The following is a 23885-nucleotide window of genomic DNA, read 5'->3' on the forward strand; positions in this document are numbered from 1 at the left end:
CTGCTGTGGGGTCTAGAAGGCCTAGCCCAGAGCCTCCCCAAGGAGGCCTGTGTTTGCTGTGCGCCTGCTGACAGCACCACGCAGGTGCAGAACATTCCTGAAAGTCGCACGGCTCAGTTAGAGGCTGGCCCAGTGAAATGCGACACCTGTTTGCTCACCTCCAAGGAGATGGGCAGGCGTCCATGAAAAACAACAAAACCAAAAACCCAAAGCCACTGCTCCTCCCATTCCTCATCCATAGTCCGGCCTCCACTCTCTTGGGGGGGGGGGGGGGGGGCTTCAAGGATTCCAGCTGAGAAAGACAGAGTTGGGGACAGGAATGCTGGGTGAAGGCTCAGAATCACACCCCTCCCCCAGCTCTCCACCTCTGGCACCCTAGAGGAGGCGGCTCCAGCCCTTGCGTTTCAAATCCTGTCTCCTAGTAGGAAAGGACATTTAGTCAACGACTTTCAACTCTTCTAAGAACAAGCCAGAACGGTGGGGGTGTGGAGACAGAATACAGAAAGGGCAGACATAAGTGAGCTGGCCACGCGGACGGGACGCAGAGTGAAGATGCGGCTACTGCTCCTCCTTGGGGTGGCCGCAAGCAGATGTCTGCATGATGACACCCAGAAGTCCGTGCGCCTTCTCAGGCCCCACCTCTCCCAAATGCCCACACGCTTCCGCTCCTCGGTCCTTCCTCTCCCCATCTCCCGTGATGCTCAACCCCTCAGAATCCAAACCTACTATACAAGAGAGCTTGCATCCAGTGAGGCTTGGGCTCCTGATGGGGAGGAAACCAGAGGAACATCTCGAGCCCTGGCTGCACTGAAAGAGGCCGCTCGAAGAATTCAGGGTATCCTAGCAGGTAAGTGAGGGGTCAGGAATTCCACCGAGAGCTGAGGGCGGAGGGGTCTCGGAGAAAGAAAGAGTCCGTCACAGAAAAGGAATTAAACCCAGATGATGAGGCGAACTGTTCTCTTGCCTTAAGTCACGCCAGTTCAAGGACCTCTGCTTCTGAGTCGAGACCCTACACAATACTGCCGTGCCGTCTGGGGAAACCCAGACACCCCAAACTACCACAGGTGAGTTTGTCACTGTTAATGTCTTCTTCAAAGACGCCTAGAGAATGTCTCTAGCTCACTGCTACATGTTTTTTGACAGGTGCAGCCTCCTGAACCCAGGGTATCAAGGAGAGAGTTGCCTCGGGGCAAAGGTGAGAACAAATTACTGGTGGTTTTAGGGATCCAAAGGTCTCTAATCTACCTAGAGCTTCCTAATACCTCAGCACATACCAGGAACCGGTTTCAGACATGTGAAACTGCCTCCCATCTTGTTCTTCGTAATAAGGGACATTCCTTGTCCCTTTCCACTCATGCTTCTCAAGTACATTAGAGCAGAGATACGGATGCCTAGGGGCAAAACTCTGCTTTGTTTGTTTGTTTGTTTGTTGTTGTTGTTTTGTTAAGACAAGGTTTCTCTGTTTAGCATTGGAGCCTGTCCTGGAACTCACTCTGTAGACCAGGCTGGCCTCAAACTCACAGAGATCCACCTGTCTCTGCTTCCCAAGTGCTGGGATTAAAGACATGTGCTACCACCCAGCCTTTTTTTTTTTTTTTTTATAAAACTCGACTTGAACCCAGGCCTCATATGTGCTCTGGGTTATACATACTCAGTTAGGATGGTATGAGACAGCCCACAAATATCTCCTTCCTTCTAACATCCAGCTTGCATCCATTTGCAAGGCTTATACTAGATTTCATTCTCTGACAGATTCCTGATGCCCACCTGCGTGGTTATTCCTTGTGGCCAGAGCATGGTCTGCCCCAACTAATCCAACCAGATGGCCCTGGAGTCCAAAATACTGATTTTCTCCTGTATGTGAGGGTTGCCCACTCTTCCAAGTGTCACAAAGAGGTGAGGTTCAAAGCCCATCCCTTTCCCTTGCTGTCTCTCTTAATCTGAAGGTTTGTAAGGAGGGATATGGAAATAGAAGCAGTTTCATTGAGTTGGACTTCTTTGGAGGCCAGTTTGGAGTATGCTGATAAGGCTTGCGTTGTGTAGAGCTCCGAACCTTCCAGGCTGCCCATGGGCACCACCCCAGCAGAGCTCTACAGAGCCCTGGCTTCCTCTAATTTCAGGCAGACTCCTGGCTGTATTACCTTACTTTCTTCCTTTCTACACCTTCTCTCGGCCTGTTTGCAGCCCTCTGTCATAGCTTATGCTGCCTGCTGCCAGCTGGACTCAGAAGACAGGCCCCTTGCTGGCACCATTGTCTACTGCACCCAACATCTCAGCAGCCCCAGCCTCAGCTATGGTGATACTGTCGCCGTAGGTAACAACTGCATGATGGGTGGGGGATGTGGGAGCCTCCCACGAAGCGGGAGAACCTAACCAGGGTGGAACAGGAAGTGTCTTAAGCCCTACGGAGAGCTGGTTAGGCCGAGGGGCTGGAGCCCTGCTGCAGAGCCAGCCCCTCCCTCTGCAGCTGTCTGTCCTCAGGCTACACTACATGAACTGCTCCACGTCCTGGGTTTTTCTGGAGAGCTCTTCAAGAGATGGCGGGATTGCCCCTCAGGACTCAGTGGTAAATGGAAGAAATGAGGGGGTGGGCTCCCTATAATGCCAACCAGAGGGAGTTCACCCCCTTGACTCTGTCTCACCCTCCCTAGGTTCTCCCTTTCCAAAGCCAGCTAGAGAGAATTGTTCCACGAGGAGGCGTGTGACAAGGCGAGACGCGTGGGGACAGCTGCTCCTCGCCACTCCGGCTGTCAGCCGCAGCCTAGCCAAACACTTGGGTGTGCCGGGGACTGTGTTGGGTGCTCCTTTGGAAGAAGAGGTGAGAATAACACCTTGGGACGATGATGACCAAATCATCCCAGACAGGGAGCAGTCAAACTATTTGCTACCTTTCCACCAGGGCTCTTTGTCTTCGCACTGGGAGTCCAGGCTACTCCAGGGTTCTATAATGACTGCTACCTTCCATGGTGCCCAGCACACTCGACTTGACCCGATAACTCTGGCTGCCTTTGAAGATTCAGGCTGGTATCAAGTCAACCACAGTGCTGCAGAGGAGCTCCTGTGGGGCCAGGGTAAGAAGTAGGCAAGGTCTGCGGGTCAGCACTTATAACCCAAGTCAGCTTTGTGGGGAGATATCGTTTGGAGTTTGCTACTAAGGTGTAATTCAAACTGTAAGCAAAGCTGGTACTGAGGGATGTCTAGGGTTTCATCCTTTTTGCCCCCAAGACAGGGTCTAGCTATGTACCCTTGGCTGTCAGAACTCACTATGTAGACCAGGCTGGCCTCCAAACTCACAGAGTTCCTCCTGGCTCTTACTCCCGAGTGCTGGTCACTATGCCCAGCCTGAAGTTTCACCTTGGGTGCTTTCTTTTCTTATTGCACAAGCAGGCTCTGGCCCGGAGTTTGGCCTGGTGAGCACATGCGGGAATGGATCGTCAGACTTCTTCTGCACCCGCAGGTATGTGTTGAGTGGGCAGGGGACTGTACAAACTGTCAGCGGTCCCAGGGTCATTTCTCCACTCTCCCTGCCACACAGTGGGCTGGGCTGCCACTACCTGCACCTGGACAAGGGACGCTGCTCCTCAGACCCAATGCTAGAAGGCTGCCGCATGTACAAACCCTTAGCCCGTGGGGTAAGTGGACTACTGAAGACAAGAGCAGGCCCAGGAGGGGTCCACCTCCATGGTGTCACACTTTACCACCGCTTTCCCTGCACTCTAGAGTGAGTGCTGGAAGGAGGAAAACGGACTCCTCACCAGAGCACAGAGCCCCCATGGGGAGCTCTACCATCTTCACAGCCGTTGCTTCCTTGCCAACCTTACCTCCCAAGAGCTCTCCAAAGACAAGGTCAGCCCGCCCTCGGTAACTCTCACAGGCCGTTGCTATTTACATCAATGCACGCACAAGGGAGCGTACGAGGTGCGAGTGGAGGGGTCACCGTGGGTCCCCTGCCTTCCGGGAAAGGCTGTTCAGGTGAGATGTTTTCTTTTCTTTTGTTTTTACGAGACAGAGTTTCCATCCTGGAAATCTCACCACCACCCGACCCAAGTGATTCAGAGCACACAGGCAGAAAAGTTGGGAAATGCTTGACTGGTATCACTGTCCAGCTTCCTGTGTCTTACTCTGTAGTCCAGGCTGGCCCAGAACTAGCTCTACAACCCAGGCTAACCTCAAACTTGTGACAGCCCTTCTGCCTTAGTTTCTCATAATCCAGGATTACAGAACTTTGAATTTTTGTTTTATTTATGCATTTACTTAGCATGCTGGTGATCAAATTTCTTTACTCAGCGCATCACCACCCTTTCCTCCCCCCAAATGTCTCCTTTACCCATTTTCCTTAGAAGACAGCCCTAAACAAATAATTGAAGCTGTAGCAATTTCCTCTAGATACCCGGATACTATGGTCTTCTCTACTGTCCCCAAGGCCGCCTGTGCCTGAGTAACAAAGGTACCGGCGCCGTCACTTCTCCACCGACGAGTTTTTCGACCCAAGACCTGCTATTCCAGCTGTCTTTAGGACTAACAGGGACCCCAGGCCACTCTCTGGGGAAAGAAGAGAGACAAGAGCTGGCTGAGGTAGTTCTGCAGGCTCTGGTGACAAGAGGTGGCACTAGCAGGTAAAGGGGACAGCTCTGCCTGTGAGGACAGTGGGCCATGCAGAGTGCTCATGTGCTTTCTCTCAGGCTCTCCTGTGTCCTCTGCTCTTCTCACCCCGGGACCTGCACTCACTCTACAGGCATCCCCTTTTAAGCACGCCTCCTCTGTTAAGAGATCTCACCTTTTGCTCAGGTGCTATTTCCACAGTCCATTCATCACCACAAATTTGGTGTTCACTGTGAGTATGTGGAAGTCTCCAGGCTGCCAAGGGCCTTCCGTTGCTACACTGTACCGCACCCTGACTCTGACTTTTCAGGAGAAACCCCTCCAAGTACACCATGGAAAAGCCATCTTTACCACAGAACACAGCAAGTAAGATCAGTAATAAGCTTTGCACCCTGCTTGTCAGACATTTGGAATCGCATGTTTGTTTTTGTTTTTGAGAAGCTTATTTATTTTTATGTATATGAGTGCTCTATCTGCACGTGCAACTTTCTGCCAGAAGAGGGCAGCAGATCCCACTATAGGTAGTTGTGAGCCACCATATGGTTGCTGGGAATTGAGCTCAAGAAGAGCAGTGCTGTTAACCTCTGAGCCACCTCTCCAGCACCTAAAATCACTTTTTTCTTTTTGTTTTGTTTTTCGAAATAGATTTCTCTGTGTAACAGCCCTGGCTACACTGGAACTCACTTTATAGACCAGGCTGGCCTCAAACTCAGAGATCTGCCTACCTCTGCCTCCCAAGTGCTGGAATTAAAGGTGTGCACTTCCTATTACTGTCTGATGGGTCCAATGTGATGTTAGGCTTTTTTTTTTTGGTTTTACGAGACAGGGTTTCTCTGTATTGTTTTGGAGGCTGTTGGACCAGCCCGGCCTCGAACTCACAGAGATCTGCCTGCCTCTGCCTCCCGAGTGCTGGGGCATTTTTTAAAATAATTATTTATTATACATACAGTGTTTTGCCCAGGCCAGAAGAAGGCACCAGGTCGCTTTACAGATGGTTGTGGGTCACCATGTGGTTGCTGGGAATTGAACTCAGGACCTCTGGAAGAGCAGCCAGTGCTCTTAACCTCTGAGCCATCTCTCCAGCCCATTGGGCATCTTTTCACTAACATAACCTTGTCTAGAAAAAGATACACAAAATGCATGCTTAACAAATATGATTTCGATAGGCAGTCTGCCTTTAATCCCAGCACTCAGGAGGCAGAGGCAGGCAGAGGCCAGTCTGGTCTATAAAGTGAGTTCTGGAAAAGACAGAATTGTTATACAGAGAAACCCTGTCTGGAAAAACCAAAACAAACAAAAAATAGGGTCTCCCATCCTAGAACTTAGGGATTTTAGTTGTATTTTGTTGTTTTGGGGAGCAGGAGGGGAAGGAGACACGGAAGGGTGAGACAGGGTTTCATTGTGTAACCCTGGCTGTCCTATAACTTACTTTGTAGACCAGGCTAGCCTTGAACACAACAGATCCATTTGCTTCTGCTTCCCCAGTTGTAGGGTTTATTTATTTGTGTTTTTGTGGGGTTTTTTAGTTTGTTTTGAGACAAGGTCTCATTTAGTATCAGGCTGGCCTCAAACTCACTATACAGCTGAGGATGACCTTGAACTTCTGATCCTCCTGCCTCAGGAGACTGGGGTTATATGGTAAATGTGTGCCATTGCACCCCTTAAGCAGTGCTCATAGATCTATCTACCAAAACTGTGTCTTCCCACAAGCTACTTGCCACTACCCTGGGTCTCCTTTCCGTACTTAAAGCTGCTGGAGACTTGGGCCTTGGTTTCCTCCCCGTGTTTTGGGTTCAACATTGGCTTTTACTGGTTTGTTTGCCCTAGTGCTTGACCCAAACATGTTTCCTTTCCATAATGGCTGAGCACTATTGCAGGACAAACAGCGCCTTTCATTTTCTAGGTTGCTGACTTCCATGGACCATAACCTCTCCATGACTGACGGACTTCTCTCCATGGGATTCTGCCTACTGTTGCTAATCTTGATGGGCACATTGGGAACTTTGGCTTACCAGAAACGAGCTACACTCCGAGTGGGACCATCTACAACTTAATCATCATGAGAGATACATACATGGCACAGGAGATCAGTTTAAAATAAGCAGGTGTGATGCCAGCCAGCAAGATGGCTCAGTAGTCATTTACCCAAGTTGGATTCCTAAGGAGCCACAAAGCGGACAGAGAAAACCAACTCCTACAAGTTGGCCTCTACTTCTGCATGTGCATTGTGGCTCATGAGTACCCATATACAGACATACATACACACATGCAAAATTACTTAATTAAAAGAATTATTTTATGTGTATGAGTGCTCTATCTGTACGTCTGCCTGCTTGCTAGAAGAGGGTGTCAGATCCCATTATAGATGGTTGTGAGGCACCACATGGTTGACGGCTGAGCCATCTCTCCAGTACAGCCCCTCCCCCCCTCCTTTTTTTTTTTTTGGTTTTTCAAGACAGGGTTTCTCTATGTGGCCCTAGGTATCCTGAAACTCACTCTGTAGACAAGGCTGGTTTTGAACTCACTGAGATCTGCCTGCCTCTGCCTCTGGAGTGGTGGGATTAAAGGTGTGTACCACCTTGCCTGGCTTAAATAAAAAATATAAACAAGAGTACTTACTGCTCTTATAGAAGACCAAGACTCAAAGCACCCACATCCTTCTGTAACTCTAGTTATAGGACATCCAACACCCTGTTCTGACCTCAGTGGGCACTGGCATGCACATGGTACATACACATACATGCAGGCCCTTACACATACACATATAAAAATAAAGACCACTGGATGGGAAAATCTACTTATTGTAACTACTGTTCTATTTTCTTTAGAATGCCTCTTTGCCAGGTAACTTTTCAATAGTTTTGCCATATATAAAATGTGGAGTCTTATAGTGAAGAACTATTCTTTAATTCCCTCCCCAAATAAACAGTTTAATTTGTGAAGCATCACTTATTCACTTATTTTCAGACTGTTGTAGACCAATGGCAGAACATTTACTACCAGCCCCAAGGGCATCACACGTTTTAGAAAAGGTCACTGCTATTCAATACTTATCTTTCATTGCTCTTTGGAGTCAAACAATGTACAGGATCAGGCAATTATTTCCTTCTCTTGATTTTCCTTAATTCATTAAATCATCACTGGGAAGTCCAATGGTTGGGACATCACATTTTATGCTAGAGTTGGGTAAATGTGGTAAAATCAGTCATCTATAGCCAACAGTAGTAGCCTTAAGTTATAAGTCACTGGTTCTTTTTAGTGATTACAGAAGTTTTAAATTCTTGAGATTTAGACATCTCCTGTAAATAAAGCAGGTGTCTGATGGTGGGGGATGTCCTTCTGTATAAATGTTTTTTCTTTTGGTTGATGAAGAAAACACTGTTTGGCCAATAGAGGCAGGAAGATAGGCAGGACTAGAAAGGTAGGCAGAGAGCGTGAGGAGACGCCATATAAAGACTGGGAGGATGGGATGTGCCAGGCGTTCTCTGGTAAGATAAGGCCATGTAGAAATACACAGATTAGTAGTTATGGGTTAATAATTAAGACAGAGCTAGCCAGTAAGAAGCCCTAGGTATCAGCCAACAGGATAATAATTAATATAGCATCTCTGTTTGTTCATTTGGGGCTGAAGCGGTTAGAGACCTGACTGGAAAGAAAAACACCAGCAACAAAATGTTGCCCCACGTGGGGTGCCAATTGAAGGTGGGACATTAATGAGTCCACTAGATCCAAGACAAATGATAAATGGGTGTTTTATTGGGGAACGGCTTACACAGATAACAGTGAAGAACCACCACAGCATTCCTGCTACAGAATCTGCAGTCTCTGCCCGTGATGCGATCCCCACTCAAGAGGAAGAGAGCCCACCCTGCACTTCTCTACCTTCCCGCCACAACCACATCTGAAGCCACGCCCAAAGGGTGTGGCCACTAACAAATTCACTGGCAAGACGAAATGTTACTGTACATCTCCTGAAAATACAGCAGGTGTCTGACAAAATCAGATTTGTTTAAGTATCACATTTACAGAGTCCAGGTGACACATTGCTAAGTTAAAAACAGTGCTGGCACTTGTCATCAAGTTCAAGCTTTTTTTGGTTTTTCGAGACAGGGTTTCTCTGTATTGTTTTGGAGGCTGTCCTGGAACTCGCTCTGTAGACCAGGCTGGCCTTGAACTCACAGAGATCTGCTTGCCTCTGCCTCCCGAGTGCTGGGATTAAAGGCGTGCGCCACCAACGCCCAGCTGAAGCAATTTTTTTAAGGCAGTGTCTCACTCTGTAGCACTATCTGGCCTGGAACTTGATATGAAGATCAGGCTGCCTCTGCCTCCTGGTACAGGGGAGAAAAGTGCACCCTGCAGTTCAGGCCAATCTTTAAATGACACACTTGCACTGAATCTTCACTAGAGTCATGGCCTTTGGCTTGAGCACATGTAGTTATCTTCTTGATCTGAAGGCCTTATCAGTCTTTACCAGCAGTGGCAGCCACTGCTTGGTAAAACTTTGCCACAAAATCTGGCTCACTGACCTCCAGCTGTCTGACAAATTCATTGCGCTCCTGCTCAGCCCAACCTCGAAACCACTGGTCCCAAAGACGTAGTTGACACTCGAAGATACAAGGTGGCCGGTTTGCCCCAGATACGCTGAGCTGCTCCAGACCATCCAGCAGTGGCTGTAGCTTTCCAGGCACTGCCTTAGCTACCAGGTCTTGTAGAAAACGTTCCCGCTGGGGACCTGACCAACTGGCAAACCAGTGAAGAATACACTTCATCTCCTGGGAAGTGATGTAAGACATTGGAGGAGGGGTGGAACTGGCAGTATCGTCTGGCACTGAAGGCAACACAGAAGGGAAGGATGGTGGCATTGATGAGGAAGATGATTCCAGTGGCATCCTGAAACAAACAAAACTCTGTTAACACACTCTTTACAGAGAGAAACCTAAACATAACCTCCTAAGCAACAAACCCTACTGTACCCAACCATATCCATCAACTCAATCTAGAGGAAACCAAACAACAGGGCCCTTTCTTATGATAGGACTTCACTATATATGTGTGGCCCCAGACTGGCCACGAATTTGGTCCTTCCTGCCTCAGCTTCTTGAATACTGGGATTACAAATGCACACAGCCATGCCACATGTAACAAGAGCCTTTATTTTTATGTTTATACAATTACCTTAAAGAAGTCACCCAAGAATAACTTCATTTGGTATTTGGCAAGCCTTCTTTCCTTTTCAATGCCATTGGCCTAAGCCAGGTGTGGTGACTCACACCTATAATCCCAACACTTAGAAAGCCAAGATGGGGGACTGCCAAGAATGAAAAGCCAGCTTGGACTACATAGGTGCACAGTAAGTTCCAGTCCAGTTTAACTTACAGAGGCCCTATCTCAAAACAACAAAAACACATGCCAGGCACGGTGACACATATGGTACAATAGCAGCAAGGGGCAGGAACATCATGAGTTAAAGATCAGTTACATGGGAGTTCCAGGCCAGCCTAAACTACATGAGACTCTGGGTCAAACAAAAAATAAAACACACACACACACAGACACACAGACACACACACACACACACACAACCTTTCCAATCACTGTTTATTACTTGTAGATATTTCTGTTCTTTTCAGTATGACAGGTAAGCTCACATGTGGATTGATCTGACTGTACTTTGGGTGCATTGCTCTGGATATTTTCAAGGACCACAGAATTCACTTCTGAACTTTTTTTTTTAAGATTTATTTATTATGTATGTAGTGTTCGGCCTGCATGTATCCCTGGGGGCCAGAAGAGGGCACCAGATCTTATTACAGATGGTTGTGAGCCACCATGTGGTTGCTGGGAATTGAACTCAGGACCTCTGGAAGAACAGCCAATGCTCTGAGCCATCTCTCCAGCCCCTACTTCTGAACTTTTAAGTCCAACATTCTCAAGCATATGTAGCAAAACTTCAGCACTCTTCCAGGACCACCAATCTCATACCCAGGCCTACTGCTTGTCCTCAGTACACTTGTCAACACTACTGCTAAACTTTCTTTAAAGGGACACCTTTCAGATACTTGGTGGCTCTTTAGGTACATAAAGCCTTGATGGCCAGGGCAATTTCAGACACAGACACAGACACCTGATCCTCTTGGTTTGAATGATTTGGAGGCAGAGGTTTCTGGGTCAAGAGAAGAGTAATCATTCTCACAGGTTACCTCAAGTCTTACAAAAAATCTGGCTGGCCTCAAATTCAAGACCCTCCTACCTCAGTCATCTTCCAAGTGATGGTGTTAAAGATTACAGGCATGTCAACACCTCCACCCACAGTCTCTCCCCACATTCCTTCTAATTTTCATGTAGCTGGACATGAAGCTAAGGATGGCCTTGAACTGGGATGCGCCACCACACTGTTTCTGTGGTGCCAGGGATAGAACCCAGAGCTTCTGGCATGCTAAAAGAGCACTTTGCTAGTTGAGTTACATCCCCAGTAAAACAACCAACTGAGGGGCTAGGGAGAAGATTGCTCAGTATTTAAATGCACTTCCTGCTCTCCAGAGCACTACCACCTATAGTGTGGAGGGGGCATACACAGGCCCACAGACAGACACACAGATACACAATTAAAAATAATAAAAGCAGGGGCTGTAGAGACGGTTAAGAAGTTAAGAGCACTGACTGCTCTTCCAGAGGTCCTGAGTTCAATTCCCGGCAACCACACAGTGGCTCACAACCACCTTGAATGAGATCTGGTGCCCTCTGCTGGCACACAGGGAGAACACTGTATACATAATAAATAAATAAAATCTAAAAAAAAATTCTAAAAAAAAATAATAATAAAAGCAAGCTGGGCAGTGGTGGAGCAAGCCTTTATCCCAGTATTTGGGAGGCACAGGTAGGTTGAATTCCAGGCCAGCCTGGTCTACAGAGTAACTCCCAGGACAGCCAGGGCTACACAGAAAAACCCTGTTTTGAAAAACCAAACCAAATAAACAAACATGCTTATTCTATCTTCTCTCCTACTTCTGTTTCAGGTTAGGTTCATGTTTATCCTCTCTAAAATCAAAGTGTATACTTCTATAAACGTTGGTACAAGCAACTTGTCCCAGCCTAAATGTTCATATATGAACCAAGCACCTTCTATGCAATATATACACAGCTGCTGAAATTTGTCAAGAATTTTTATTATTTTATGCTCCCTCTTTTTTTTTTTTTTCAAGACAGGGTTTCTCTGTGACTTTGGAGACTGTCCTGGAACTAGCTCTTGTAGACCAGGCTGGTCTCTAACTCACAGAGATCCGCCTGCCCCTGCCTCCCAAGTGCTGGGATTAAAGGCATGTGCCACCACCGCCCAGCTTTTTGACCCCTCTTAATAAATTCTGTACAGGACCAATAAACTTCAGAGGTACATAAAGGCCTTGCCTCAAATAAAGTAATGGTTAAAAAAGTCAGAAGGCACACTTTCCAAGTTCTGAAAAAAGTCCCTTTGCTTTCTTGACTTAGGCAGCTTAAGAAGTGTGATACGGCCGGGCTTTGTCTCGAAAAACCAAAAAACAACAACAACAAAAAAAACTGTGATACGATGCACACGTGTCTCTGAACAGTTTTCCTTACTCGTTTATACCTATAAGTGCCATCAATTTTGCATCATGCATCAAGTGTCAGCCAACTTAATCCACAGCGTTTGGGTCCTACAGTTTGTATCTCTAACAATGAAAACCTTCACTCCTCTATGACCTAAATTACAACTTCTGCTCCAAGTTGGAAGATATGTATCGACCAAGAAAGGTATCCCTAAAGATCAGTTCAAACCCCGGCTTAGGGTGACTGCCATTTTCAAAGTGAGCGTCCAGGGAGAAGTTCCTCCTAAAAGTTCTCTTTTTCAGGGGAAGGGGTTCTTTTCCCCCATGGTCTTGCCACATGGCTTCAACCGTAAGCTTAAATTCAAAGTCATTAATAAATTTACTGCCTGGGATCAAAGACACAAAGCTACTTTTTCCCACGTTTGGAAGCCGCAAGAGTCTTAGCTCCCAGGTGCTCTTTAGACCGAGCGGCCAGGATGCAGAGGATGGGAACCACAGAGTTTTCGTCACGGGAGCAGGAGGGTGTAGCTCCAAATGACGCTGTAACAATAAGCGACACTTACTGAAAGTAAAACTACAGGAGGGTTCTCCAAAAGGAAACCTGTAGACATCAAATCTTTACCTGTTACCTCCCCTTTCCTCTCAAAGAGCGCCCAGAGATCACAATAGTCCTTCAGCTCCAGCTCCAACTCTCTTAGTCTCTTCCATGTTTCCTGAAAACCCTAAGCAGAGCCAACCCAGTAACCCACGCACTTCCGGTCTCAAACCAGCCCCAAATACCCAAGTACCCCGGCGCCTCAGCCCCAGGTCCGAAGACGCCCGAATATCTCCGATTATGGTTATGCGCGATTCGAGGTCTTCCGAATAGATTCGATTCAAAGCCTCGGCAAGACGAAAACAAACGATCCTGAACGCAAACAGGGAGGGGCGGAGGCTGGGCAAATGGAAAGAGCTGATTGGTACCGATGTGGAGACGGAAACAGCCGAACAGTTCCGGAGGAACCCGGGGAATTCTGAGCAGTAATAGAGGGGTAGACTATGGCAGTGGGCGGGGCCAATTCGGTACGTTCGAAGGGCGTTAGCGGAAATTACCGAAGATGCCCGAAGCCGTCGGGACGGACCCGAGTACCTCACGCAAGATGGCGGAGCTGGAGGAGGTGACTCTGGACGGGAAGCCTCTTCAGGCTCTGCGGGTGACCGACCTGAAGGCCGCACTGGAGCAGCGAGGCCTAGCCAAGAGCGGGCAGAAGAGTGCCCTGGTCAAGCGGCTCAAAGGGGTGAGAAGTCAGCGTTGCCGAGGTGTCGGAGGGGAGCGGACCCGGTAGAGACGAGTCTCCGCCGCGGCGCAGGCGCAGTGTCCGGGCTCGGCGCGAGCTCTCAGGCCGCCAGCGCGAGCCTGTGGATCCACGCGCACGGTAGTTGGTGTGGCTTGCGCTGGAACAGAGATAACGCCGGTTCCCGCCTTAACGGCAGCGGCGCGAGCCCAAAATGGGAGGGTGCGCGCTACTCTCCCGGAGTGTCTTAAGCTCCTTCCTTCTTCCCCCACCCCCTCCTTGTTTGTGTCTGTGTTTTCGGCGCATGCGCTGCAGAAGGAGTTAAATCCCTCCACAACCACCGGTGTGACTGGCCTTAAGGGGGGCGAGTAGGGCAGGGTCCGAGTTAGGGGTACAGTTGGGCGGATAGCGTTGGTGTCTCTGGCCGCAATAATACATTTGGGGTAGGGTAAAAATGTCCGCTTGATTAGATGAAGGGGAATCTTCATAGAAGGACTTGGTGAAAGACGGGTGCCTAATTTGTAGGGAATCGAGAAACAGTCTGGATAAGAATTTGGTGAATATTGTAGTGCGAGAGGTGAGACAGATCACTTTAGGCTGGGGATTTCGTGTCAGTTTGAGTAGATGAGAACGGGCCTGTCCTGAGGTATACATATTGTGTATCGGTTTGATGTAAATGGAGGGAGGGTGAGATGGACCAGTGTGATTAGAGTTCATTAGGGTTCGTGGCTGATAGTGCCGATTGGGACAGGGTTAGTTCAGGGCTTGAGTTGACAGACCGTTGCTTATCCCGAAGCTGACAGTTTGTGGGTGGGTGTGGATTAAGTCAAACTACAGATTACAAGGTCTATGGTCAGTTTTCTCTTTGAAATTTTAATAATTTGATTAGTCTGAATGTCACTCTGCTGAAAATTATGCCAGTTCACTTAAGTTTCAGTTCTGAATAGCTAACCAAGTAATAGTCAGATCCTAATCAGCAGCCTCATGGTTTCGTGTAATTTAAAGCTTGTTTGAGTATTTGGAGTGGTTCCCCACCCCCGTTACCAGATTTGAGAGTGGCTCCTAGTCAAAATTGCAGACAGTAATAGGGACTCTGGTACCTGTTCTGTCACTTTTGCTGATTTCTATGACATAGCCAGGTCACTGAGTCTTTGTATGCCTGTATTTCATATCTGTATATTTGGGAGCAGTAACCATGGCTACCATTAAGGGTCTCACGAAGATGAATGAGAACAGTATTATTACAGGGCTTTTATGCTCTGTGAGAGGAGTATGGTATAAATGTATATTTAAGTAATTTAATGAAAAGGCTGTGGGAGAGGTAGAGATCTGGGTTGCTTTTTGGTCCCCCCTCCTGGTTTCTTATTTTTGCTCTTCTTTATACCAGGCTCTAATGCTAGAAAATTTACAGAAACACTCAACACCCCATGCTGCATTCCAGCCAAATTCACAGGTAAGAAAAAAGATTTGTTTAGATAAAATGTGCTGTTTGAAGAAAACGGTAAATAAAGGAGTTGGTGTTGTGTCTTCCATGTTTATCAAAAGCAGCATTTTCTTAAATTATTTTTATTGCAAGTGTTCCCATATTAGACAATTGCTGTCTTTTTTTTTAAGGTTATTTTTATTTTATGTGTATGGCTGATTTGCCTGCATACGTATTAGTGTGTGTGTCTGTGTCTGATTTCCCTGCATACGTATCAGTGTAGTGTGTGTGTGTGTGTGTGTGTGTGTGGTGTGTGTGTGGGTACATGTGTTTGTGCCTGTGCGTGTTTGCGAGCGCGTGCATACCTGGTGCCCACAGAGGCCTGAAGAGGATATTGAATCCTCAGGAACTGGAGTTATAGACAGCTGTGAGCCACCATATGGGTGCTGACTTGAACCTGGGTCCTCTATACAGCAGCTAGTCCTCTTAACTGCTGAGCTGTCTCTCCAGCTCTCAGACAGTTGAATTTTAATCAAGACTAATTTTGCATAAAGAACTGGAATTAAAAAAGTATCAGTGGATCATCCCAAAAGATATGGCTCTGATCAAGTGTGCCACAAAGACTCTGAAGTCACTTATTTGCCATTAGTTTGGGGAAAAGTTGTCTTTGAATATAAATGTGGAATAAAATACTTGCTTATCAACAACTCTTATTGACAATTTTTTTAAAGAATGTGATTAATTTATTAGTGCTAGCTGCCTAACTATATACAGTTACTCTTAGACATCCCTAAAACTTTTGTTTTTTAGGACAAGAAACTTAACATTTGGAGGCCTTAGTTGTCTCACCTGTAATAAGAAAAGTAGTTGGACTTAGCTAGTAGTTACATACCTGCTCTGTTGGGATAGCTGGGAGAAGACACTTTGTTGTTTTTGTTTTGTTTTGACTTTTTTGTTGTCTTGTTTTGTTTTTGAGGGTTGAGACAGAATCTCCCCTTGTAGCCGTGATGGCTTGGAGCTCACAATGTAACCTGTGCTGACTTTAGACTGGGGCAGTACTCCTGCTGCCAGCTTCCCTAGTACTGGGGTCACGGGCTTGTGCTCCCGCCTCCAGCTTTCTACATGTATTTTGTTTTGAAGATACTATTCTATAGTTAAAAACAAGACATACATTTCTAGACCATATCATCTCTTAGGGTGCTTTTCAACTTTTAAAAATCCCTTCATTTAGTGTTATACACTTAAAGAAAAATGCAGTGGTGTCTGGGCCCAGGACTAGATGAGGTCTCAGGATACTATGGAAAATCTTTCTGTTCCCTTGTTAATACCTCTAGTCAGCTTTCTGAGGTTAGCAAGCATAAAAAAGTACCTAAGGGGCTGGAGAGAGAGCTCATTAGTCAAGAGTGCTTGCCACTCAGTGATTCAAACTGGAGCTCAGATTCCAGCACATACTATATTGGATGTCTCCCAAACATCTGTAATTCCTAAGGATCCTCTTCTGGCCTCTAAGGACATGACTGAGAGGGCGCGCGCACGCGCACACACACACACACACACACACACACACACCTGCCCACCCACCCACCCCAAGGGGGGTACGTGTACATAAACACGTAATGAAAGTCGAAGAGATGGCTCAGTAGTTAAAAGTACTTGTTGCTCTTTAGAGGACCCAGATTCAGTTCCCAGCACCCACATGGTGGCTCATGGCCATCCTTAACTGCAGTTCTAGGACATCCCATTTCCTCTTCTGGCTTTGAACACCAAGCACACACATGATGCACATTTATCCATGCAGTTAAAACAGTCATACATGTAAAATAAATAAGAATAAATCTTAAACAATTTAAAAGAACTACTTCAAAGAGTCAATTCAGGGTTGTTTTTAGGTCGTTGCATTTTAGACTTTTAAATGTTACTTGTATTAACAAAGGTTTTGCAGCAAACATACTTGTTTTCTTACACTTGGAACCCACAGTTCATCAGTGTCTGTTGAGTACTGAGAGACTCATTTAGTGTAGGTGAAACTAAGTGTTTACTGTTAGAAAATACGATGGAAAACATTGACTTGCTTTTTTTTTTTAACAACTTTTTAAAAAATTTTTTTTTTATTTGCTTTGGCGCATATGCCAGGGGTGTCAGGTTCCCTGGAACTGGAATTACAGGCAGTTGTGAGCTGCCATGTGGGTGCTGGGAATTGAACTCAGGTCCTCTGGAAGAGCAGTTAGTGCTCTTAACCACTGAGCCATCTCTCTAGCCCCTTGACTTGCTTTTATAGACATGTAAGAAGGACTTGAGGGGGACTTGTGAAGAGAAAACTAAAGGACATAAAGAATGATGTGGGAATGTTAGAGACAGCAACCCTGGGATGGCTTGCTTTTTTTTTTATTGTTGTTGTTGTTATTATTATTGTTTGTTTTGAAACAGGAGGGTCTCTCTATGTAGCCCTGGCTACTCTGGAATTCCCAAAGATCCTCCTGCCTGTCTTTGCCTCCCTAGTGCTGGGATTAAAAGCATGGGCCACAGTGCTTAGGATGCTAAAGGTTGGTTGGGTTGGAGTGTTTGAGGCAGAGACTTACTCTGTAGCCTAGGCTGCCCTCCGACTATGGCAGTTCTCCAGCCTCGGCTTCTCTCGTGGTGTGATTGCAGATACAAGCCGTATGCATTTCCCTTTCTGTGGTTTATTTAATCTTTTTTGTTTGTTGTTTATTTTTATTTATTTAATTTTTATGGGGGTTTTCAAGACAGGGTTTCTCTGTATAGCAGCCCTACCTGTCCTGGAACTCATTTTGTAGATCAGGCCGTCTTTGAATTCACAAAGATCCGCCTGCCACTGCCTCCCAAGTGCTGGGATTAAAGGCATGAGATACTACTGCCCAGCTGTTTTGTTTATCTTTTTTTAAAAATAATTTATTTAACTCTATTTTATGTGCATTGGTGTGAAGGTATCAGATACCCTGTAACTAGAGTTACAGACAGTTGTGAGCTGCCATGTGGGTGCTGGGAATTGAACCCCGATGCTCTGGAAGAGCAGCCAGTGCTCTTAATCGCTCTCCATCCCCCTTGTTTATCTTTTAATGCAAGTGGAGTTACAAGTGTGTCAAATGTTGAATGTTATATTGCTTTGAAGGTTGTCCTGGAACTCGCTTTGTAGACCAGGCTGGCCTCGAACTCACAGAGATCCGCCTGTCTCTGCCCCCCCCCCCAAGTGCTGGGATTAAAAGCATGCACCACCAGTGCCCGGAGTTGATTGGTTTTTCAAGACAGGGTTTCTCTCTGTAACAGCTCTGACTGTCCTGGAACTCACTCTAGAAAATGTATTTATTTTGGCCAGATGGTGGTGGCATATGCCTTTAATCCCAGCACTCGGGAGGCAGAGGCAGGCGGATCTCTGTGAGTTGGAGGCCATCCTGATCTACAAAGCTACACAGAAAAACCCTGTCTCAGAAAAAAAAAACAAAAAGAATATTTATTTTGCTTATATGAGTGTTTTGCTTTGTATTCATGCATGCTATGTCCGTGCCTGTTACCTGTAGAGGTCAGAAGAGAGGGGTTAGGTCTCCTGGAATGGAATTACAAATGGTTGTGAGCTGCAGTGTGGGTGCTGGGAACCAAACCTAGGTCCTCTCCAAGGACAACAATTGCTTCTAACTGCTGAGCCACCTCTCCAGCCTGGCATTTATCTCTTCTGAGACAGGAACTCACTATGTAGACCAGACTGGCCTAGGACTCACAGAGATTGGCCTGCTTTTCTTCTCTAGTGCTAGGATTAAAAATATACATCATACCTATTCTCAGTTTTGAGAAAAATAGTAGATTATATTTTACATAAATTCTAGTTTATAAAAATTTAGATGAAAAGACACAATTCAGTCTGGAGATACAGCTTACTGGAAGAGCACTAGGTGTGATCTCTCTCTCACACACACTTCACACACACTTGGGGTGGGGGTAGAGGCCGGCCAACAATAGGATCCATTATGGTAGCACACCTATATACTACTAAGGATTTCAAATTTGAAGCCAGCCTGGACTATGTAGTGAGACCTTGTTTACAAAAGAAGTATAGTCCCTAGAATTTTTATTTCTTTTTAACTTATTTGTACAGTAACATCACTTTTGGGATTGAATATTTTAAATAAAATATTAGCATTTCTGTTTTTGCCATAATGCTTATTCTGATCTTTAATATAGAACAGCTTAGAAAAAGCCTTCCAACTGGGCAGTGTAGCTTCTGCCTTTGTTCCCAGCACAGGGGAGGTAGAGGTAGGTGGATCTGAGTTTGAATCCAGCCTGGTCTACAGAGTGAGTTACAGGACAGCCAGGGCTACACAGAGAAACCCTATCTCAAAAAAAAACCTTAAAAAAAAAAAAAAGAAAGAAAGAAAGGGAAAACCTTCCAAGAGTTATGTTTCTTGGATGAAGATACATGGGGTAGATTTGCTTTGTAGAATGTCTTGGCATTTCCCTCGTATACTTAGGACTGTTATATCTTTTTTTAATCTTTAACTAGAAGAGAAAAGTCTTACATGTTTAGAAACTCACATTTTATTGTTCATAGAAATTATTTAAATTCATGTTTCTTTTTTTAATTCAGGTTTCTTTAGAAGGTAGTTTGGCTTTGTTGCTTTTAGATTTGTTTGCTTATTGTTTTTTGAGACAGGGTTTCTATAAGTGGCTTTGGCTGTCCTCTGAGGACCAGGCTGGTCTTGAATTTACAGAGATCCTTCTGTCTAAGCCTCCCAAGTGCTGGGATTAAAGACATGCACCGCCAGGCTTTGGTGACCATGCCTTTCGGGAGGCAGAGGCAGGTGGATCTCAGTGAGTTCAAGGCCAGCCTGGTCTACAGAGCAAGTTCCAGGGCAGCCTCCAAAACAATACAGGGAAACCCTGTCTTGAAAAACCAAAAAAAAAAAAAAAGACATGCACCACCACTGACTGACTTTATTTTTAATTTTTTAAATCTTTTTTTATGAGTAAAATTTTTTTAATAATTTTATGTGCATTGGTGTTTTGCCTGAATGTGTGTCTTTTCAAGAGTGTCAAATCTTGAAAAGTTGTAAACTGCCATGTAGATGCTAGGAATTGAACCCAAGTCTTCTGGAAAAGCAGCCAGTGCTCTTAACCACTGAGCCATCTCTCCAGCCACCATAATTATTTTTAAACATTTTAACATATCAAGCTTAAATTTTTTAAAACAATCTATTTAACTTTATTTTATGTGCATTGGTATGAAGGTGTCATATTCCCTGGAACCAGAGCTACAGACAGTTGTAAACTGCCATGTGGGTGCTGGGAATTGAACCCAGGACCTCTGGAAGAGCAGCCATTGCTCTTAACTGCTGAGCCATCTCTCCAGCCCCTCCAGCTTAAATTTGTGATTAGCTTTTTTTTTTTTTTTTTTTTTTTGGTTTTTCGAGACAGGGTTTCTCTGTATTGTTTTGGAGGCTATCGGTCCAGCCCAGCCTCGAACCCTCGAACTCACAGAGATCCGCCTGACTCTGCCTCCCGAGTGCTGGGATTAAAGGCGTGCGCCACCAACGCCCGGTGCCCAAATATATTTTTTATGTACTTATCCATGACAAAAACAAAATAAAACTCAAAGTCTATGACATGGTTAAAACTAGGAAAACAGCTAGCTTTGCATCTTATAAGACTTGGGTGCCCATTGCCTGCATTTACTTCCTAATCACCTAATAGCTGCCCTCCCTTAGACTTTGTCATCCTGTTTGCTCATCGCAGATTGGGGAGGAAATGAGCCAGAACAGTTTCATAAAGCAGTATCTGGAGAAGCAGCAGGAGCTCCTGAGGCAGCGGCTAGAACGTGAAGCCCGAGAGGCTGCAGAGCTGGAAGGTAAGCCCTCCTTGCCACTGCTAACAAGGCTTTTACTTTGATCTCTGTCACCAAGTAGGTGGGTCTAACTAACCCAGGAACAAGTCAGGAGAGATTGCTGCTCATTTGCTTTCAGTGCTTTGTGAAGCCAGATGAGTTACAGTTTGGCTGCGTCAAGGAAAGAGAAGCTTAGTTTGAGGAGAGGAGGAGTTAGAAATAAGTCATGTCACCATTTAGAGGAGGTAGAGCATTGCGCTAGGGAGATGTTGTTTTGTTTTGTTTTGTTGAGCGCTCTTTTTTGGTATGTGTGTCTGTATCTATAACTTTGCCTGCCGTCCTGCACTCCTACATATCCCATATGCTGAGCCCTTCACTCCTCCCCGCCCCGACCCACTGTGTACTTTGCAGAGGCTTCAGCTGAGTCGGAGGACGAGATGATCCATCCTGAGGGAGTGGCTTCCCTGCTGCCTCCTGACTTTGAGAGCAGCCTGGAGAGACCAGAGCTGGTGGAGCTCAGCAGCCATTCACCCAGTACGTATCTCCCTCCCCACTGCGCTTTTTGTCAATCTTGCGTAGTTGGTGGGGGGAGGTAGTGATGCCTCCTTTCATGATAGGCCTCCATGAAAGTCCAAGAAGTCTGGAAAGCAGATATTTGTCGTGGTTTCACTTCTATGTTAACTGCTCAGTGTCTCATCAGTTAGTATGATTTTTCTCTGTGCCTTTTCAGTCTTTTATAGATCTCTGAATTTAGCAGCAGTCACAACTTAACTTTCATCTATTTGTTGTATGTATACATCTAGTCACCACCACTCCCAGATTTGACACCTACTGTTTATTCTTCAACAAATTTTTATTGCATGCCTGTTGTATACCAGGCATGTGCTAGACCCCAGGATATAGTAGAGGAAAAAAAATGTCTTAGGAAATTTACAGTCTAGTAAGTAGATGGATATTGATAAAATCATTATGTAATTACAGCTAAGCTACCTGCTATTAAGGCAATACATACTGTTTTATGGACATAGTATAAAGAGCTCTAGCATAATTCCTATGAATTGGTTCGAGCAAGATTAATTTTTTCATGTGATAGTAATTTTAGGTACCTAATTTTTCCTATTATCTCATGTAAAAGACTATAAATATAGCCTTTGTCTTTTGAAAAGTTTTTTTTTTTTTTGTTTTTGAGACAGGGTTTCTCTGTGACTTTGGAGGCTGTCTTGGAATTGACTCTTGTAGACCAGGCTGGTCTTGAACTCAGAGATCTGCCTGCTTCAGGCTCCCAAGTGCTGGAATTAAAGATGTGTGCCACCATTGCCTGGCCTTTTGAAAAGATTTTAATTGTTTTGTTTATGATAAGGTCTTGATATGTAGCCCTGGCTGTTTTGAAGCTCACTAATATAGACCAGGCTGGCCTCAAACACAGATCTACCTGCCTCAGCCTCCTAAGTGGTAATTAAAAGCAAGTGCCACTGACCCAGCATAAATTAGGGTTTTCAAGGCAGTGTGTATGTGTGATAGTGAACATTAGGTAGGTATACTAAGCCAGTGTGTAAATGAACAAATATTTTCAGCTGTTAGTGCAGTTAATGGTTATCAGGACAGTGAAATATGGACAGTCCCTCCATATTTAACACTTGTAGAATATATATGTTTCAGTTCTTCTGATTAGCATAGAATTCCTTGAAAAAGATAAATTTCTTTGGAGATATTTATTGGAGAGAGATTTCACTCACTCAAGATTAAAAGAAAATGAAAGACCTTTGAGACTAATTTTAAGTAAGGTCTTAGGTTAGTCAATGTCTGTATTTCTTGATCCTAGTCTGAGTCCTTGAGGGAAATTTTTGGAAATTATTTTATGTGTATGAGTGATATTTTGCCTTTATGTGTATGCATCATAGGTATGCTTGGTGCCCAGGGAGCTATAAGAGGGCATTAGATGCCCTGAAACTCGAGTGTGGGTAGTTGTGAACTCACATGGGAGTGCCAGGAACTGAACCTGTAAGAGTAGTAAGTGTTCTTAACTGAGCACCATCACACTTGCTTTGTTTTGTTTTCAAGACAGGGTTTCTTTGTGTAGCTCTGGCTGTCCTGGGACTTGCTCTGTACACTGCAGTGGACTTGAACTCACAGAGATCCACCTGCCTCTGCCTCTGAGCGCTAGGATTAAAGGCGTGCACCGCCACTACCACCCAGCCTCCCTCCCCCCTTTTTGAGCCTAATATAGTCTAGTCTGGCTTCCAGTTCACTAAGTAACCAAGGGTTACTCTTGAACATCAGCTTCCCAAGTTGTGGATTATGGTGTGCTCCATCACATCCTGCTTTATTCAGTGCTAAAGATGAAACCTAGGGCTTGGTACATGATGGGTAAGTAAGTACTCTACCAACTGAGCTGTAACTCCAGCTGAAAATGCTGTTGATAATAAATTTCTTCCTTTTTTCTCCTCTTTTTTTTTGGATCAAACAGCAAGTACTCTGTCCCTTTGGAATTTTAAGTGTATGGGTGTTTTGCCTTTTTGTGTATGTTTGTGCACCATGAGGCCAGAAGAAGGTATCAGATCCCATGGAGCTGGAATTGTAGACAGTTGTGAGCCACCATATGGGTGCTAGAATTGAACCCAAAAGAGCACTGGCAGTGCTCTTAAACAGCTCAACTATCTCTGTAGCCCTCTCCCTTGTTACATTTGGGGTGGGGTGGGGTGGGGTGTGTGTGTGTGTGTGTGTGTGTGTGTGTGTGTATGTGTTGCCAGCCCTCAGCCCCCTGAAAACTTTTTAATAAATTTAACTGACAATTTGAAGTGATTATGAAGTTCTTTAGGGACCTCGTTTCTCCAAAAATAGGGAAATAGTGGACTGTTTCATTCGGCTCTTTTTGTATTGTTGGTTGTTTTCCAAGACAGGGTTTCTCTATGTAGCTCTGGCTGTCCTGAAACCCACTCTGTAGACACAGAAAGCTGCCTGCTTCTGCCTCCCTAATGCATCACCCAGCTGGTTCACTCTGCTCTAACTGCTCTTTTCCCCAGCTTATAAAGCCAGGAGGAAAGAGAGAGCGTCTATTATAAATGAATTATCACGGAAATATGTATTGGAATTTCTGCTGTATGTATCTCTCTATTATTAGAGTATCTGGGACATTAGCACATGTATTGTCTGTTGGTGAAGAGAATAATTGCACATAAAACTTTAGAAAT

The 23885-nt window shown here is 45.4% G+C and overlaps 3 protein-coding genes across 8 annotated transcripts in view; 2 read left to right on the forward strand and 1 right to left on the reverse strand.

Annotated features, from left to right (window-relative positions):
• The first annotated feature begins 311 nt into the window (after positions 1–311).
• Positions 312–6907, forward strand: Lmln2 (leishmanolysin like peptidase 2). 3 transcript variants are annotated; one of them, XM_040740660.1, is made up of 14 exons: positions 312–847; positions 971–1064; positions 1144–1195; positions 1753–1896; positions 2185–2314; positions 2468–2566; positions 2652–2818; positions 2900–3071; positions 3388–3457; positions 3506–3632; positions 3721–3972; positions 4387–4575; positions 4789–4968; positions 6506–6907. In XM_040740660.1, the coding sequence occupies exons 1-14, from the start codon at positions 553–555 to the stop codon at positions 6527–6529; spliced, it is 1995 nt and encodes a 664-aa protein (XP_040596594.1). In that variant the 5' UTR covers positions 312–552; the 3' UTR covers positions 6530–6907. The 3 variants fall into 3 exon arrangements, with proteins under 3 accessions (XP_040596594.1, XP_040596592.1, XP_040596593.1); XM_040740658.1 differs by having other exon boundaries at positions 315–847; positions 4387–4616; XM_040740659.1 differs by having other exon boundaries at positions 317–847; positions 3536–3632; positions 4387–4616.
• Positions 6908–8810: 1903 nt separating this feature from the next.
• On the reverse strand, positions 8811–13396 carry CUNH14orf119 (chromosome unknown C14orf119 homolog). Of its 4 annotated transcripts, none has more exons than XM_040740669.1 (2): positions 13260–13396; positions 8811–9492 (listed from the first exon to the last, which is right to left on the reverse strand). In XM_040740669.1, the coding sequence occupies exon 2, from the start codon at positions 9489–9491 to the stop codon at positions 9063–9065; it is 429 nt and encodes a 142-aa protein (XP_040596603.1). In that variant the 5' UTR covers position 9492; positions 13260–13396; the 3' UTR covers positions 8811–9062. The 4 variants fall into 4 exon arrangements, with proteins under 4 accessions (XP_040596603.1, XP_040596605.1, XP_040596604.1 ...); XM_040740671.1 differs by lacking the exon at positions 13260–13396 and adding an exon at positions 12956–13213; XM_040740670.1 differs by lacking the exon at positions 13260–13396 and adding an exon at positions 12731–12944.
• The window catches only part of Acin1 (apoptotic chromatin condensation inducer 1), a 42566-nt gene continuing 31987 nt past the window's right edge, over positions 13307–23885 (forward strand). Inside the window, exons 1-4 of the mRNA XM_040740667.1 lie at positions 13307–13444; positions 14829–14894; positions 20607–20718; positions 21106–21228. Coding sequence (XP_040596601.1) covers positions 13307–13444; positions 14829–14894; positions 20607–20718; positions 21106–21228 — 439 coding nt within the window. The remainder of the gene's footprint in view (positions 13445–14828; positions 14895–20606; positions 20719–21105; positions 21229–23885) is intronic.

Source organism: Mesocricetus auratus, unplaced genomic scaffold, assembly GCF_017639785.1.
Source record: "Mesocricetus auratus isolate SY011 unplaced genomic scaffold, BCM_Maur_2.0 Super-Scaffold_100707, whole genome shotgun sequence".
Lineage (NCBI taxonomy): Eukaryota > Metazoa > Chordata > Mammalia > Rodentia > Cricetidae > Mesocricetus > Mesocricetus auratus.

Coding starts and splice junctions, on each gene's coding strand:
- Lmln2 (XM_040740658.1), top strand. CDS start 553: ATGCGGCTACTGCTCCTCCTTGGGGTGGCCGCAAGCAGATGTCTGCAT. Junction 3,973..4,386: donor TTCCGGGAAAGGCTGTTCAG/GTGAGATGTTTT, acceptor AATTTCCTCTAG/ATACCCGGATACTATGGTCT. Junction 4,617..4,788: donor ACAAGAGGTGGCACTAGCAG/GTAAAGGGGACA, acceptor CCTTTTGCTCAG/GTGCTATTTCCACAGTCCAT.
- CUNH14orf119 (XM_040740669.1), bottom strand. CDS start 9,491: ATGCCACTGGAATCATCTTCCTCATCAATGCCACCATCCTTCCCTTCT.